General features: G+C 39.0%; 1 protein-coding gene across 1 annotated transcript in view; it reads right to left on the bottom strand.

Annotated features, from left to right (window-relative positions):
- The window catches only part of LOC115224048 (DNA repair and recombination protein rti1-like), a 221,225-nt gene that overhangs the window by 54,123 nt on the left and 148,136 nt on the right, over nucleotides 1-18,966 (bottom strand). Inside the window, exon 2 of the mRNA XM_036513009.1 lies at nucleotides 4,266-4,367. Within this exon, the coding sequence (XP_036368902.1) occupies nucleotides 4,266-4,367 (102 nt within the window). The remainder of the gene's footprint in view (nucleotides 1-4,265; nucleotides 4,368-18,966) is intronic.

Genomic DNA, 18,966 nt, shown 5'->3' on the forward strand with positions numbered 1-18,966 from the left:
TGCACAATACCATGGATGTTGAAAAAAACGATGAGCATGCTCTTGATTGAGCTGTGGCTCTGTTGTGCCTTCTTCGGTCATGAAGACGTGATGATTGCTGCTTTGTCTCAGGGTCGTACCAGTAGACCCGACTCATCACCGGTGATGATCCTCGACATGAAGGACGGGTCATCAGCAGCATGCTGACGGAGATCTTGACAGACTTTGACATGATGTTCTTTCTGCCCAGTGGTCAGCAGACGGGGGACAGACTTGGCAGAGACACACCGTATGTTCAATTCAGATGTTAGAATTACCTGCATGGACCCAATTGACAGACCAACAATATCGGCAACGCTGTTGATTATCCTCCGACGATCCTCATGCACAAACTGATGAATTTTCTCCACATATCTCCAGGGGTGACATTCATGGAAGATCTTCCAGATCGTTCATCGTTTTCCAAGGACCTTCTTCAAAACAAAGTAATCTATGTCCAGATAGAATTTTAGCAGTTGTACTCTGGCATCATAACTCTACTCACTCCTATACTACAAGGGGGTACTGAAAAGTTTCTGGCTTTAAGGGTATCGTGAAAGGCCTGATTGGAGGCGCAACCTTCCAAGTTCTTTTACAGCACTTAGAAAAACTGAAGGGCCGCTGCAATAAGTGTATGGATCTGAGAAGGGAATTTGTTGAACAAAATCATAATTAACTGATCCTCCTGAATTTCCTTTTACCCAAACCCAGGAACTTTTCAGCCTCCCTTTTGTATTCCTGTGGGTCCCTCCTCTCTTCTACATTATTCTTTACATAACACAGCATGTGCTGCCCAGTCATTTTAAATATGTGGCATGTCTTCACTGCAGCTGTCTTTTACTTTTGTCAAGATGCACCCAGTTTTCAATAAAACCATTTTGATAACACTGGTGTGTGTGTGTGTGTGTATGCATACATGTGTGCCTGTGTGTATTTGACTGCATATGTATATGTATCAGTTTGTGTGTATGCGTGTCAGATTGAGTCTGCCCACATCTGCCTCGGTACCTTTGTGGTGCATTATCGCATGAGTTTGGTTGTGTCTAAGTAAATGGTTGTATTTACAAAACTGAAGAAGTGCTCGAAACAGTGCACGCATGTGTGTGTATGTGTGAGCACATGAATGTATGCGTATGTGTTGCTTGTTGACACTGAAATTTCAAAGTTACTAACACCAATTTCATGCCCTTGATCTTTGGGTAACTGTTTCAAAACCACAGATATAAATCATCAAACAATGTAGTACTGGTCGTACCATATGACCGACCAGAATGTTACTTTTAAAGAGACATCAATATTGTCCAGTGGCAATATTCAACATAAAACAGACAGTAATATTCTGACCAGTTGTATGCTGTGACCAGTAAAATGGTCGGCAATATATTGATATTGAATGTGCTTTTGTTTCTGACTCATGGACATTTCACACACACACACACACACACAGCAGCAGCAGCAGGAGGAGGAGGTGCAATGGCCCAGTGGTTAGGGTAGCGGACTCACGGGTGGAGGATCACAGTTTTGATTCCCAAACCGGGCGTTGTGTGTGTTTATTGAGCAAAAACACCTAAAAGCTTTACAAGGCTCCGGCCAGGGGTGATGGCGACCCCTGTTGTGCTCTTTCGCCCCAACTTTCTCTCACTCTTTCTTCCTGTTTCTTGTCCCCGACTTGCTACGCAACCGCTGATCCTGGATGCACATTCATCCATCCGTCGATGCTCTCGGTGTTGGGAGTTGACCTGCTTTCTCTTGTGCGGGTCTTATGAATAGCAAAGGACCATGTTTCGGACTTCTCTCATCTTGCGAGCTTTGGGACAAAGACCGTTCGCTTAACAGCAACAGTAATTATTGTCGGTCTTGACAGGGCAGAAAATCATTGTACAGTAATATCTCACTTTAGGAGGACCCATGTTATGAGAACCTGGGTTTGTGAGTTTTATTTTTCCAGCACAAGGTCCAAATTTTCAGTGAAGTGTGAAAGCTTCTACTACCATAACAAATACTTGTGTGTGTTACCAAGAAATTTATAGAGAGCGAAAAAGTTCTTCGAAGCAAACAACTCTAGACTTGTTTTCTAAAAAGAAATCTACAAGTCTGTCTATGAGTGCTTGTGAATCGGTAATTGCGTCTACAAGTGATGGTGTGTGTGTGAGTCGAGTGCACGTGAAAGTGATTCAGAAAACGATTATAATATTTAATATGGACGTTAAATGATGATGATGATGATGATGAACAACAGCAATAGCAGCAATCTCAAGACTACCAACAACAACAATGGCAATATCAGTACCATCACTATCATCATCATCACCAACTACAACAACAACAGAAACAACAGCAATAAAAGTACAACTACCAACAACAATAGTAATAAAATGACACTAGCAGTAGCAACTACAACAATGACAACAGCATTAGTAACACCACCACCACCACCACTACCACCACAAACAACAACAACAAAGCCAATACCATAACTAACAATAGCAGCAGCAGCAACAACAACAAAAATACATCAACAAAACTAATCAAATAAAATGTAACTGAATCTATAATGATATCAATCTATTGAACTAAACTGATGTTTAACTAGCTTTGTAACCATGGCAACACAATCATTTTTATATTTTTATTTGTATATTCTTTTCATATCAACTGATGTTGATATGTTTAACCACAGGTCAGCCTTGATAGTGTCAGCCTATGAGCAAAGGCATTTCAGCTGTGACCATCCAGTCTTTTCTTTTCGTAGTTTATCTGGATCGTTACCAGCGTCGCCTTCCTGGCACCTGTGCCGCTGGCATGTATAAAAAGATTCGAGCGAGGTCATTGCCAGTACCGCCTGACAGGCCCCTGTGCCGGCGGCACGTAAAAAGCACCCACTACACTCTCGGAGTGGTTGGCGTTAGGAAGGGCATCCAGCTGTAGAAACTCTGCCAGATCAAGACTGGAGCCTGGTGCAGCCATCTGGTTCGCCAGTCCTCAGTCAAAATCGTCCAACCCATGCTAGCATGGAAAGCAGACGTTAAACGATGATGATGATGATAATCTGGAAACTACATAATCCAATGTATCTTCACCTTTTTCTTGAGATACTGTGTTAATTGAGGGACATTTTGTTGTTTTTTCTTGCAATTTGACATGACTATGTAGGCTAATAGAGGAAGGGCCATACATAGGGATTTTCCAGGCTCAATGTAGACTTCATAATTAATAACTTAATAACAAAAAATTTAAATCAGAAATTCTGTTGTGTCTGGGGAGAGTCATTTTCTTTTTGTACCTTATTATGTAAGACACTTTTATCAAACGTCTAAGTTAAAGACCATAAACACACCAAAATCAATTGTCAAGCAGTGGCGATGGGGACAAACAAAGACCCAAAGACACACACTGAGATACGTGTGTGTGTACGATGAGCTTCTTTCAGTTTCTGTCTACTAAATCTACTGATGAATCTTTGTTCAACTTGAAGCTATAGTAGAAGACATTTGCCCAAGGTGCTATGCAGTGGGACTGAACCCAGTACCATGTGGTTGGGAGCAAGCTTCTTACACAGCCACATAAGTATACACGCACGTGTGTGTGTGTGCATGCACACACACAGAGTTGGGTTTTGCCTCCAGTACCACAGTACACAATAATATCAAAATGGTCAGCCATGTGAAATCGTCATTGTCCAAGCAGCTGAACCCAGTTGCCTCATTCCAACACCTTAAATCCAGTGGCCTTAAAAGGACCATTGATGAAGGGCTGTTGAAGAGGAAAGAAGAGGCAGACAGAGAAGATGGACAGTTAACATTAAAGAAGGGACAGGTCATTCATGGAGACCTGAACTTTGGTCTACAGTCAAAATAGATTTGAGAAGACTGGTGTACAGTGTATCACAACAATACCATTAGAACTCCAACAGAAGTCGAAAGCTGAAGCAAGGAAGCAAAGCTAAGTTAAGATTTGATCGGAAACGAGGCTCCGGCAGTGGGTGGTGGCGACCCCTGTTGTAATCTTTCTCTCACTCTTTCTTCCTGTTTCTTGTCCCCAACTTCCTACACAACCGCTGAGCCTGGATGCGCATTCATACATCCGTCGATGCTCTCGGTGTCGGGGGTTGACTTGCTTTCTCTTCTGCAGGTCTTACGAACAGCAAAGGACCACGTTTTGGACTTCTCCCACTACAGAAGACCACTTCACTCAACAGCAACAACAACAGCAACAACTCCCCCCCGAAAAGTTTAGGGGCAACTTACTTTTTGACCGCCAGCTCCAATTCTCTGAGAGATAAAATTTGGACCCAGTTTTTGTCGTAGGACTTTTTGAATAGCATCATGTTCTTCTGCAGTGAACTGTTCCTGAAACAAACCAAAGGACATTTAAATCATCTTTTAACATTTATTCTGTCAGAAAACAATAAATGTTTGAGTGTGGCTAAAGCATAAGCAAACGAAATTTCTCATACTTGTTGGTTGCCATCGGCATCATTGATAAAAGATGGCGAAGAATCACAGAATTGGCTATAAATGACAAGCAGCAGAATCACTCCATTATTTTGCAGCAAAGCGGGGTGGGGGGTGGAAATGGGAGAAAGATGGAAAACTGTTGGAAACAGTAAAAAAAGAAGGAACAAAATAACAACAACAGCAATAATAATAATAATGATGATAATAAACCTAGATAAAAAGGCAAACAAAAGACTGGAAGTTCCTCACAAAAAAGTGCTCACCACTATATAGAACCTGTGCCAGCCTCACCTGGCACCTGTGCCAGTGGCACGTAAAAAGCACCCACTCCACTCACGGAGTGGTTGACATTAGGAAGGGCATTCAGCTGTAGAAACACTGCCAGATCAGACTGGAGCCTGGTGCAGCCATCTGCTTCGCCAGCCCTCAGTCAAATCATCCAACCCATGCTAGCATGGAGAACGGACGTTAAATGATGATGATGATGATGACGATGTTTAACATTCACTTTTCAAAGCTTACACTGGTCTGACGGACTTTGTTGAGGCAGATTTTCTACAGCTGGATGCCCTTCCTCATCTTTTTCCAAGCAAGGTAATATTTTCCCCTAGCTAGACAGGTTTTTCATAAAAGAAACAAACAACCTCATTTCTTAGACCAGTGCTTTTCAAACTTTTTGCTGGAGCGGAACCCCAAGGAAGCATTCCACTGGCTTGAGGAACCCCTGTGCAATAATTCAATAGACTTATGCACACATATCTGCACAGGAGAATTAAAAATTACTACGATTTTAGCAGTTTTGGTAACTTCTTGCGGAACCCCTGGACTGTACTGGCGGAACCCTGGTTGAAAACCACTGTCTTAGACAATAATGCTCATTTACAACCATCGCTTAATATCTATAGATGAGTACACACAAAACACACACACACATACACATACCTGCACACACACACACACACACAACCAGCTTCTCTCAGTTTCTCTATCAAATCCACTCACGACTTTTGATTTGAAAATGTTAGATTCAAAATTCTGATGCAACAACAGAGTTCAGAACCTGAAGAAAGCTGGAGCGTACGACAGCTGGGACATAGTGAAATAAGAATCAAGATGAGGACAGCAATCCAACAAATATAAATAGTATCTTTATATATAAATTCCTCATCTCACAAATATAGAATTGTGTAATTATATTATAATATACAGATAATTATAATACACAAACACACAAACACAAAACATATATCAACATTTGTATGAGTTGTTTTTATGCATATCATTGATGATGATGATGATAAGAATGACAATGATGATAATGATCATGACAGGGGTGGTGGTGGTGGTGGTGGTAGTAGTAGTAGTAGTAGTAGTAGTGATGGTGAAGATGATAGCGATGTGGAGGAAGGTGGTGGTGGTGGTGGTGGTGACAATGACAACTATGATGATGATGATGATGATGATGATGATGATGATGAAGCACCTGCTGTATTTCAAACAACTTATTCGTCTCTAAGATATGATCTGGAGCCGAGGGAGAGATCGAGTTTCAGCACAAAAATCTGCAATCACGAGACATTGTGGTGCTATGCAATTACACCAGAGAGAGAGAGAGTGAGAGAGAGAGAGTGTGTGTGTGTGTGTAAAAAAAAAAAATTTTATATATATATATATTTACAATGTGCATTTTCGTTGATTTTTCTTAATTTCCCCTTACATTTACACGTGTAGTTTCTATTTTCTTTTTGTAACATATTTCTATTATATATATACACACACACACATATATATCATGTATGCATGCACGCATATGTGTATGTATATTCAAATTTACAAGAAGAAAAAGGAACTCAATACAGATGCAGAGCATCATTATTGCAGTGCTGATACGTATACATACAATGCTTTTATATATATATATATATATATATATATATATATATATTATATATATATACACAGTAAGAGAAAACAGGTTTGGATTACCAGCTGAAAGAGTAGAAACTTATCAGTTATGATTTGTTAAAGAATACTCTACATTGTGTATTTAGTTCTGTAACTTGTCACATCTTGGAGATATGCTGTGACTATGAAGACCCGACAAATGAAGTGAGTCCATGGCTCGCAGGGCGGCCTGCTGTGCTAACCTTGGATCGTAGAGTGACCCACTGTTCTTGAGGGGACCTACTGAGTCAAGTATGTTAACCCCAACATCAAAATGAAAATCAAATGGAAATTGTAGTTAGGATACCCGTGTCGGTGACACGTAAAAGCACCAACCGATCGTGGCCGTTTGCCAGCCTCGTCTGGTCCCTGTGCAGGTGGCACGTAAATTGCACCCACTACACTCACGGAGTGGTTGGCGTTAGGAAGTGCATCCAGCTGTAGAAACACTGCCAGATCAGACTGGAGCCTGGTGCAGCCTCCTGGCTTCCCAGACCCCAGTCGAACTGTCCAACCCATGCTAGCATGGAAAACGGACATCAAACGATGATGATAGCGAGCTGTAAGAATTGTTAGCATTTTGGATAAAATGCTTAGTGGCATTTTGTCCATCTTTATGTTCTGAGTTCAAATTCTGCAATGGTTAACTTTGCCTTTCATCCTTACAGTATCAATAAAAAAAAAAGGATTAGTTGAACACTGGGGCTGATGTAATCAACATACCCCCTCCTCTGACACTGCTGGACTTTGAAACCAATATGTGTGTGTGTGTGTTATGGACTCACTTGTCATTAGACAACAGATGAGGGTTCCATAAATTCTTGCTGAACAACCACATAAGCTCACTTCCTTCATCAATTCAACATTACCTGCACAGGTGCAGATGTTGAAACCACTTCCTCCTAAAATCCCTTCCCACTTTATTTTCCACCAGTCACCAATCAATGCAGGGTAGCCACATTTCTCCTCCACAGCAAGACCTCAATGCTTGTTTCTCTTTCATATGTTAGGCTCTCAAAACTTCTACCAACTCCACTCAGTTGAGGGTTTTGTGTGTGTGTGTGTCTTGCAAGTTACTTGAGGCCTTCACAAGTGCCAGTATCACACACACACACACAAAAAGTCATCCAGTATATTGTAAAGTGGTTGCCATGAAGAAGGGCATCCAACCATAGAAACCAGAGCAGACATCAGTGCTTGGAGCAATCTTCCAGCTATCTGGATCCTGCTAAACTGACCAGTCCATGCAAGCAAGTTGGACTTTCAATGATGATGATGATAAAGATGAAGCACATGCACACCCACACACATATATATATTTTCTAGTTTCACAAGTGTTATATATGAAACTCAAGGCTTCCAAATGATTTCCAGAGTGCTTACAGCTTTAAAAATACAAAATCTTCTCCCTATTACTACCTCCTTCCCTTTCTCTGTATACATACATGCATGTGTACATACATATATATATATATATATATATATATATATATATATATACACACACACACACACATGCAGACACACACATACATAACTATGTGTTTATAAATAGACACACACACATGGTTCCTGTGTGTATGCTTGTGTGAGAAGAAAAGCAGAGAGGAAAATGGTGCAAAAAGAAGAGAAAGAAATGAGAAGATGATTCTAGGTTGGGTAAGAAATGGAAAGTGGGGGAGGAGGGGGGGGGGTGTATGTAATTAATGTCAGAACAGCAAAGACAGCTGTCTGCTTCCTTGAGTTTGTAAACTTTGAACAATATTTAATAGATGTGTTAACAGCTCTGACACCACACATGTAGTATGACTACCATCTCTAGCCTCATCACCACCATCACTGCTACCCACACTCCCACACTGCCATCAAACACCATCAAGACCATTCCTAAACTTCAAGGCTACCATTTCTGTTTCTCCGAAGAACTATACACAAGTCCCACTCCCAGAAAAGTCTGCCACTACAAAGGAGGTCCATAAAGATCATATTTGGTGCCACTGCCAACATTTAGGCACAGGAGTGGCTGTGTGGTAAGTAGCTTGCTTACCAACCACATGGTTCTGGGTTCAGTCCCACTGCGTGGCACCTTGGGCAAATGTCTTCTATTATAGCATCAGGCCGATCAATGCCTTGTGAGTGGATTTCGTAGACGGAAACTGAAAGAAGCCCGTCGTATATATGTATGTGTGTATGCATGTGTGTGTATATGTTTGTGTGTCTGTGTTTGTCCTCCTAGCATTGCTTGACAACCAATGCTGGTGTGTTTACGTCCCCGTCACTTAGCGGTTCGGCAAAAGAGAACGACAGAATAAGTACTAGGCTTACAAAGAATAAGTCCTGGGGTCAATTTGCTCGACTAAAGGCGGTGCTCCAGCATGGCCACAGTCAAATGACAGAAACAAGTAAATGAGTAAAAGAGTAAAGAGATACCATCAATAGAAATTATCATCACCATCTCTACCACCAATACCATCACCACTACCATGGCAATACCAACAGCATCGCTACCACCAGTGACACCAACACAACTACCATCACAACACCAACAACATCAGTAACACCATCTCTACTACCAGCAGCACTACCAACACCACCACCACCACCACCACCAGCAATTATGATGATACCACCACCACCCCTGCCAAAATAACCCTAAACAGAAACACCATCACCACCACTATAACCAGCGACTCCACACCACCACCAGTACCACCACCACCACCATCACAACCAGGATTCCATATAAGAAATTACCAAAGTGATTTTGATTAATGGTTAGATTTAAACATACTTTGCATATGGTGTGTGTGTGTGTGGTGTGTGGTGTGTGTATGTGGTGTGTGTGTGGTGTGTGTATGTGGTGTGTGTGTGTGTGTGTGTGTGTGTGTATGTGGTGTGTGTGGTGTGTGTGTGTATGTGGTACGATGTGTGTGCTTTGTGTTTTCACAAAATTCTTTTCAGAACCAAAGACTAACATCAAACACATTGAAAAATGATGGAAGCAAAAATATATTTTTACAAAGAAAAAAAATTTCTGCTCAATTGTTATTCTTGAAAACACAATTAAAAACAACCAACAACAATATGTAAATAAATTTAAAAACCCAACAAAAATAATAGATTATTATTTTTTTAACATGTGAGAGGGAGAGGAGGAAGAGAAGAGTAAGCAATCAGTCTATTGGCACCAATATTATATTGGCAACTGAAATCTATGGCAGAAACGCACCAAGCCTTCTGATGTTCTGCAGATATTGCATGGGAATTGTTTTACAGAATTTAATAAAACCAAGAAAGCAGAAATGATACAATTTGAAGAGAAATGGCTTTATGTACGTACGTACGTACGTACATACATACATGCATACATACACACACACATTTAAATGCATATATATTCATATATGTGTGTATGTATATATATATATATATATATATATACACATACATATAGATATATACATATATGTATATACACTTACATATATATATGTATGTACATAAACATGTATATACATACATATCTATATATATATACATACATATCTATATATATACATACATATCTATATATATATATACATACATATCTATCTATATATATATATATACATGCATACATATATATACATACATATATATATACATACATACATATATATACATACATATATATGCATACATATATATATGTACATATATATCATCATCATCGTTTAATGTCCGCTTTCCATGCTAGCATGGGTTGGACAATTTGACTGAGGACTGGCAAACCAGATGGCTGCACCAGGCTCCAATCTTGATCTGGCAGAGTTTCTACAGCTGGATGATGCCCTTCCTAATGCCAACCACTCTGAGAATGTAGTGGCTGCTTTTATGTGCCACCGGCACGAGGGCGTCAGGTGGTACTGGTAACGGTCAGATAAGAATGCATAGATAACACAAGGAGTCTTAGCATCACTCAGTAAGACCTTTGTCGGTCCCTCTCCAGCTATTCATTTTGAGTTGTATATGGTTATGGTACACCCAGAGTTCGCATCCTCAGTCTGGATCCTCCATCTTGCTTGGCATCTCAGTCTCCTGGAAACCATTCAGAAATGTGCAACTGGACAAATACCTGACATAGGGCATCCGCCATACTCTGAATGTCTTGTTTCCCTGGGTATGGACACATCAAAGCTCCAATGTTTGGCAACTGGCCTGGTAGGCATCCACAAGATTATCTACCATCTTTCCAATAAAAACCTCGGGCACCTTTCTGAATTCCATACGTTTAGCATTCGGGGACATGCTTACAAAAATCAAAAGACACCACAGCACTCATCACTTTCAGAAACATTTTTTAATGCTCAGAATTGCTGAAGTATAGAATAAACTAACTGCGCCAGTTGTTAGCTGTTGAGACACTACATCCTTCAAAACTTCCATGCTCCCTAAAATTCACCAACAGTACACCTGATGCCCCCCAACCTCGTTTTTTGTTTCCTCTTTGTAGACTTATTCGCTGTTCCCTTCCTGTGCATATTTTGTGCACTGTTCATGCTACTTTGGTTACTTTTTTCTGTTGAGTTGCAGTGCACCTGAGCACAATACACAATAAGTTCATTATATATAAGTCTACCTGTATGTAATTTACTTGCCCTTTTGGAATGCACACACATTCACACAGAAAGTATGGCTGACACTTAAAAGAAAAACGCTAATAATAAAAATGTATCCAACACGCTTGAATTTGAACTAACTTGAATTGACCATTCTGCTTTGAAATGGACTGGTTTCATTGAAAATAGATTTTATTTCTGAAACAGATGTGATCCTGGCTTATTTTTTTTTCTTCTTTATTTTTCTCTCCTTGTCCTTCCAATTTCAAATGAACACAATTACTTGGTCAATATAATTAATTTATTAGCTAATACTACTCCATTGTTTTGTGTTGAAGATGTACAATATACAGAAACAGGCTGCCCATAAATATAGAACTGGTAGGAAATGTCACATACTGAATACAGTATATCCTCTTGGGTCACTAACTCATAATAATGATTTTGAAAAAAAGAAAAATGAAAGAAAATGAATTTAATATTTGGCCAACTTTGGGAAGATCCCCTTCTTTCTACACATTTTCCACATTCAACAATCTTTCATGGTGGCATTCTGAGTCCTCATTCTTTCATTTGCCAATTAAAAACATGCACCCTTACAATTTCAGACAGAGTTTTCCTCAACAACATCTTGGTTCCCTCTGATACACTACCTTGAAAGTTGTAACACCTCACACATTTACTATTATTATGCTTTTTGCTTTCTCTTACCGTTATTGACTTCATATTTTTTCAAGTTTTCCTTCCAGTGACATGGTTTTCCTCTTGGCTGCCCTTTCTTTCATTCTTTGCCAGGCCTACTTTTTAACTTCTATGGCTCTCTCTCTCTCTCTCTCCATGATGACATTCCAACTCCATATTACTTTCCATCTAGCAGTGACTTACACCTGCTACAAATCTGATTTGCTGTTTACAGCAAGGTATCCCACAGCACCTGTCAGCTGTCCTCCATGTCCTAGATCTCTACCATTTCCTCCTTTTCATCATATCAATCATTTACAATGACTCTCAACACATATTTAGCAGATCAATGTTCTAGCTTCCACAGCTTCCTTCTCCAGACTGCTTTTGCTTCTTAGTCTGAAGTCCTCACTAACCAGGCAACGACTTAGCATTTGCAATAATTTGTCTACTTCAATTCCTGGTGAGACAGAAATCTATCTGGCTTGCGTGTCCACTTTATTTGATGGTGATCAAGTGGCTAGTTGGTATCCCAAATTTCATGTTGGAAGTGGTTAGTTCATTTGCATCACAGAACTCCAGAAGCCTTGGCCTCTCCTCACTTCTAGAACCATATCCAGAGCTACCATGTACTCCAGGCAAGCCATTATGGTGTGACCAAAATGTCCATTGACGTGAATAGCCAAAGTTATGGTGTTACTATTCTCATTGAAGCAGCTATTTTACTCATCTTGATTGTGGGGTATATATACATACACATATACATACACACACTTTAAGTTAAAAAAAGGTGAATAATAATAATAATAATAATAATAATAATAATAATAATAATAACGCGAGGTTATGAAGCAGATAGAAGAGATGGGCTATCAGTACTTGGGGATATTGAGAATGGATAAATCCATGGAGGGGATAAGTCATTTACATCGACTCCAGTGTTCAACTGGTACTTATTTTATCGACCACAAAAGGGGGAAAGGTAAAGTTGATCTCAGCAGAATTTGAACCCAGAGCATAAAAACGGACAAATGCCGCCAAACACTTTTGCCTGGTGTGCTAACAATTCTGTCACCTCACTGCCTTCAGTAATATTAACAGTAATAATAATAATTATTATTATTATTATCATTATTATTATTATTATATAGTTGAAGTAAAGATAGAATTTGAGAGAAAATGAAAATGAACTTTTCTTGAATTCATAAAAACTGCGGAATTCTTCAGCAAGAGTACAAGACTTTCAATATTTATTTTGTCAGTAAGGAAACAATTTAAAAGATAAACCAGAATGGTTTTAAAAATTTTAAAAGCAACGAGAGAGAGAGAGAGAGAGAAGTGGAGAGAGAGAGAGAGAGGGGGGTGGGTGGGTATGGCATGGAGTAAAAGAGAACAAGTGTGATTTCGTAGTTGGTGCTGTGCCAAATTCTGCTAAGAGGACTAGCAAACATAAACAAGTTGAATAAACAGAAAAAAAGACACGAAGAAAAAAAATCAAGAAAAGAAAATACAAAGACAATAAAGATACGAAAAGTACAAAAAAACATCTAATAATAATAAAAATAAAACTAGAAAAACAACAGAAACTGCAAGAGACTTCCTTCATACAAATATCTACATATGATACAAGAAATAAGTAACATCTTGAGAGAGAGAGAGAGAGAGAGAGAGAGAGAGAGAGAGAGAGAGAGAGAGTGTGTGTGTGTGTGTGTGTGTGTGTGCATGTATTTTTTTTAATCTGCAGAAGTGTATTAGAAGTTACTAAGTGACTCAAAGGCTGCAAGTTTTGAGTATAGTAATTATCAAAACTATCATATGTGTGTGTGTGTGTATGTATATACACACACACACACACATACATACATATACATACATAAATCTATCTATATATATATATGTGAGTGTGTGTGTGTGTGTGTTTATGTCAAGTTCCATATAAAAGTCATTTAACATCAAACTAAAGAATTACTCAATACTTTTTAATGCAGCAGATAACTATTAAATGTTTGCAAGAACTTTGGGTGACAGTCTGACAGGGGCTGGCAGGCCAAAACTTCGAAGTTACTGTCACCCTAATTAACATCAGTGTGTGTGTGTGTGTGTGTGCACAACAAAGTAATGATCCTACATCTTGGATGCTGCTGCTGTAGCACACATGGACATCTTAGACCCCTTTTATAGAAAGGGTCCTTGACTGATGAACAGAAAGCAACTAACTCACAGACACCAATCTCTGACCAACACACATACTGCCTCTGCTCTTTGCCGGGGTTTTACCACTACTGCTATAATGGCCCCTGCTGCCCATCTCATGCTGCCTCCACAAAAGCAAACCCCTGATGCTGTTCACCACCACAATAACAATTAAACTTCTCTCTGCTTCCCTAGAACAGTATTCCTCTGGAATTCCTTTCCTACATCCTACAGTAGACTTACAACAATTTAATAATATAACTTTCAGTGGCCCCTACATCCAGGCAAAGCCAATAAGTGTGTGTGTGTGTGTGTGTGTGTACAGACGCAGGCATGGCTGTGTGGTAAGAGACTGGCTTCCCAGCAACCTGGTTCTGCTTTCAGTCCCACTTCATGGCACCTTGGGCAAGTGTCTTCTGTTATACTCTTGGGCTGACCAAAGCCTTGTGATTAGATCTAGTAGACAGAAACTGGAAGAAGCCCACCATGCATGTGTGTGTGTGCCTTTGTAGCCCCACCACTGCTTGACAACTGGTATTGATGTGTTTATGTGACCATAACTTAGTGCTTAGGCAAAATATACCAACAGAATAAGTACCTGGCTTAACAAAAGAAATCTAAGTACCGAGGTTGATTCATTCAACTAAAAATCCTTCAAGGCGGTGCCCCAGCATGGTCAAAATCTAATGACTGAAACAAGTAAAGAAAAAAATCCAAGATGTGCCTGTTTGTGTTTGTACACACACACACACACATACATATACACATATATGAGTATGTGTGTGCACTCACATCAATAACCGTTAATAAAATAAAGATTTATAAATGTCAACAGCCATTAGAGGGAGAGAATTTCATAAAAGTTGTCTGCAAAAACTGAAGTTTTCAACATAGACACACACACGTATGCAGTTTCACAGAAGCTTGAAATGAACAAACACATGTACATACATGTGTTCGTTAATGTGTCCATGCATCCACGCACCTACATAGATGTACTTTTAGATAGATGTACATCCCACCCACAATACACACACACACACACATATACATACATATACATATATATATATATACATATATACACATACATATATATATACACACACACTCATATACATACATATATATATATATACACACACATACGCATATACACACACACACACATATATACATACATACACACATGTGCATATATCCATATGTTTGTTTATTTATATCTACCCAAGTAGATTTAACTTCTTTTAAATTGTACATCACAAAGTAGGATTCTGCTTGCCTCACCAAACACGGTGAAGTTGCTCTGGCAATTTGTTTATCATTTGTTGTTGTTATTGTTTTGGAAAATGAGGCAGTTGGCATCACTTGTAGGAGTTCACTAGTTGCAGTTGATTCGAGGGATTCTTGCTCAACTCCAAGTAGGTCAGTTGCCATAGCAACTTGACAGAAGTCCTTACAAATTAGGTCATCTAGTACTATGAGCCAACATTGGATCTTCGTTGGATTACCTAGAAATGGTAGCTAAATTTCACTCAAATTATACCCTAACACCTTAAAAGACAGAAAGTGTACCTTCTATCAAAGTAGGCTTAAATACTTGTAAAGCGGTAGGAAGGTCATGGCAGAAACATCCCAGACATAGGTCTGCTCAATTTAGAGACAACCAAGTGAGAAGATGTTGTAACTGCTATTGCTGTCTGGGAGCATCAACTTTTACAGGTGTCTCAACAACTTTCAGAAGATCAAGAATTGCAGCCTCTACTATCAACACCATTCACAATTAAGTCTTTAACCCTAATATACCTTGATGACCCAACGCCCCATTAATGATTGTGAAATTCTTTCATTTCAGTAGTTTATAGTTTGTTGTGTATTCATTATATTGTTTTACATCCATCACAGGTATTCCTTTGGGTCACAAATTTATTTTAGCAGGTTTAGGGGTTAGACTTATTATGCCACCCAATTTCACACAAAACATAAGGATGTTGGATTGTCCTTAGCAAGAACTCAGACTTAATCTCCAGCATGAGGATGGTCCAGTTTCATACTGCACCTTCCCTTTGTGTAGGGCTGCTGTTTGCTAAAAGATACCATTTGAAGCAGTTCTCAAACATGAGATATCACTTCTAAACTTGTAAAAGCAAAACACTCATCTCTTAAATATAGAACTGTACCAAGCCACTAGTTGAGAGTTCAAATCCATTGCTGGCTTTTTCTGATAGTCATCTATCCAGCGGCAGATTTGTCCTACATCTGATTAACAAAATTAAAATGGGCAAGTGTCCAGCACCCCCTGTTGAGTTTTATTTTCTTTTGACATTTTAAAAAATATTTCTCTTGAAAATTATTTCACTTGAAACTTTGTTTTTTAATAACAATTCAAACTGGATTTGACAGGTTCAAAAATTTAGACATATTTCCTTTTTTTAATTATTATTATTATTATTATTATTTTGGATGCCCAATTTACTATTTTGTTGTGTGGAGACCCAAAAATCTTATATGGACCCTCAGGGGCCATATGGGTCCCTGTTGAGAGCCACTGATGTAGATAAACAGAGAGTGGTGATATCATTACTGTGCCAGCATTGATATAATAGTAAATGATAGATTAGGTTTGAGACAGCCAGTGTATAAAAGTGTATGTATATATATATATAGATATATATGTATATATGCATGTCTGCCTCCATATGTGAGTGTACTGGCATATGTATAAATGTGTGTGTGTGTGTAGATATGTGTATGTGCATATGTGTTTGTGCAAATATAAGTGTTTCTCTGTGTGTGTCAGTGTGTGTGTGAAGAAGAGTGTAAGAGAGATGTGGACAAAGTGAAATCGACAGTTTTATCAATAAAGTGATTACGCAAGAATCAATATGATGATTAAATGAGGGGGTAAAAGAGAAAGAGCAAGAAGAGAGGGAAAAGAGGGAGGGAGATGAAAGAGAAATGGAAGGAGGGAGTGAGAAAGAAAGGGAGAGAGCATATGACTACAGATTATAGTCTTACATGCACATTTATTCAAATACACACACTTACACACACACCACTAACTTGCAACTTCCTGCAGCCATTGACATGTTCAAAGGGAACATTAACCAATGGTCTCAGAGATTCTATAAACATCATGGACACATCCTTTCTTTCAGAATACACGCACACACACACACACACACACACACACACACACACACACATATGACATACATGCAGAACTTTACTTGAGTAAACACACACACACACACACAGATATTTATTATACATCCACATTTATTATACATCCATATATATATCTCAGTTCTGTGGTGCAAATGATCTTATGGTCTGTGATACTGACTTCAGGAAATTTGCCAGTCACCTGTTCACCTCCCAGTCTGCTGGGTACACTGGTCAGATTGACTACATTCTCACCAGGAAACAAGAAAGATGATTACTTATAAATGCCAAAACTTTCCCAGGTGAAGAATGCACCCCAAAAGACAACCAGTGTAGAAAAGAAGGGTCTGGAAGCTTCAGGATCCCCTGAATGGACAGATATTTTTGAAAAATTTTACTTGAAGCTTTTGACGAAAAATAGGAGGATATAGCATTACATAACGTGGAGGGCAACTGGAAGTTCCTATGGGACAACCTGTTGAGGGCTTGTGACCAGATCTGTAGCTGATGCAAAGTCCCCTCTCGACCTAAGGTGACATGGTGGTGGAACAATGTAGTTGACAGGGCCATTAGGGAAAAGAAACAGGCATGGAAGGACTGGAAGTGCGATGGTAGCAGGGAACTGTATCAGATAGCCAAGCTCCAATCTTGATCTGGCAGAGTTTCTACAGCTGGATGCCCTTCCTAACGCCAACCACTCTGAGAGTGTAGTTGGTGCTTTTATGTGCCACCGGCACGGGGGCCAGTCAGGCAGTACTGGCAGCGACCTCGCTAGAATCTTTTTACACATGCCACCAGCACAGGTGCCAGTAAGGCATTGCTGGTAACGATCACGCTCGAATGGTGCCTCTTACATGCCACCAGCACGGAAGCCAGTTAGCTGCTCTGGCAACGATCACGCTCGGATAGAGCTCTTATTTTATGAAAAGAAAATATTCTCATGTAACACCAAGTCTTAGTTAAAAAAAAAAAGCAAAAAAATCTGATGTTTAGTTATTGCTATAGTTGATGTAATATCTATTTTGTAATTAGTTGGTTATTTCCCATATCTCATTGTAGATTGTATAGTTCTTCTTCAGAAATGTATAGCTGCTACCCTATGGACATTAGCATTTGTTAGTTGTAAATATAAGAGTAAAATAGATCATGAGAGACTCCTTTCTTTCTGTGATGTGTTAATTTATTTGCTTTAACTCAGTTTTCTGTAATAGCTAGGATCACTTTCAACTCTCTCACATTTATGAACTCCAATCTAAATTTAATTAGATGTTTAATAAAATATGTCTTAACTTCAAGTAATGTTCATCAATGTTTATGTAATATGTTTCTCTGTGGATAAAGAGCATCACAATAAATCTGCTGATGTATTTGGTACACTGGAGTTGATGCAGAGAAGCAGCTTTCATTGGCTGCATTATGTGACCTGATTTGGATCAAGACACTACCGAATCTTGACCTGGTTTTTCTTACATGCATGCACTACAGAGTGTGCTTGATGATGGAAGTGACTCTTAACACACATAATATTTTACTTTGAGCATTTACACACACACACAGAGGATGGGGGCAGGCAGAGATTTGTAGTTTAGACTTAGCAATGAAACAACAAACTTCAGCTATTTTAATTTACATCTGTCTTCAAATATTAACTTTTTGTTACAATAGAATGTATATGAGGACACATGCATCTGTCTGTGAGTATGTGGTTGCATGCATGCGCGTTTGACTAAATATGCTTGCATGAATACAAGATGAGTTTAATTGTTTCCATATGATTTTAAATGCATATGTATGCATATATTTTTGTATGTGTGTGTAAATGTGATGTAAATTGAAGAATATAATATTTACATGTGTGCATATGTATATATACTATCAAGTATATGCAGACACACACACATACATAT

This window comes from Octopus sinensis, linkage group LG24, assembly GCF_006345805.1.
Source record: "Octopus sinensis linkage group LG24, ASM634580v1, whole genome shotgun sequence".
Classification (NCBI taxonomy): Eukaryota; Metazoa; Mollusca; class Cephalopoda; order Octopoda; family Octopodidae; genus Octopus; species Octopus sinensis.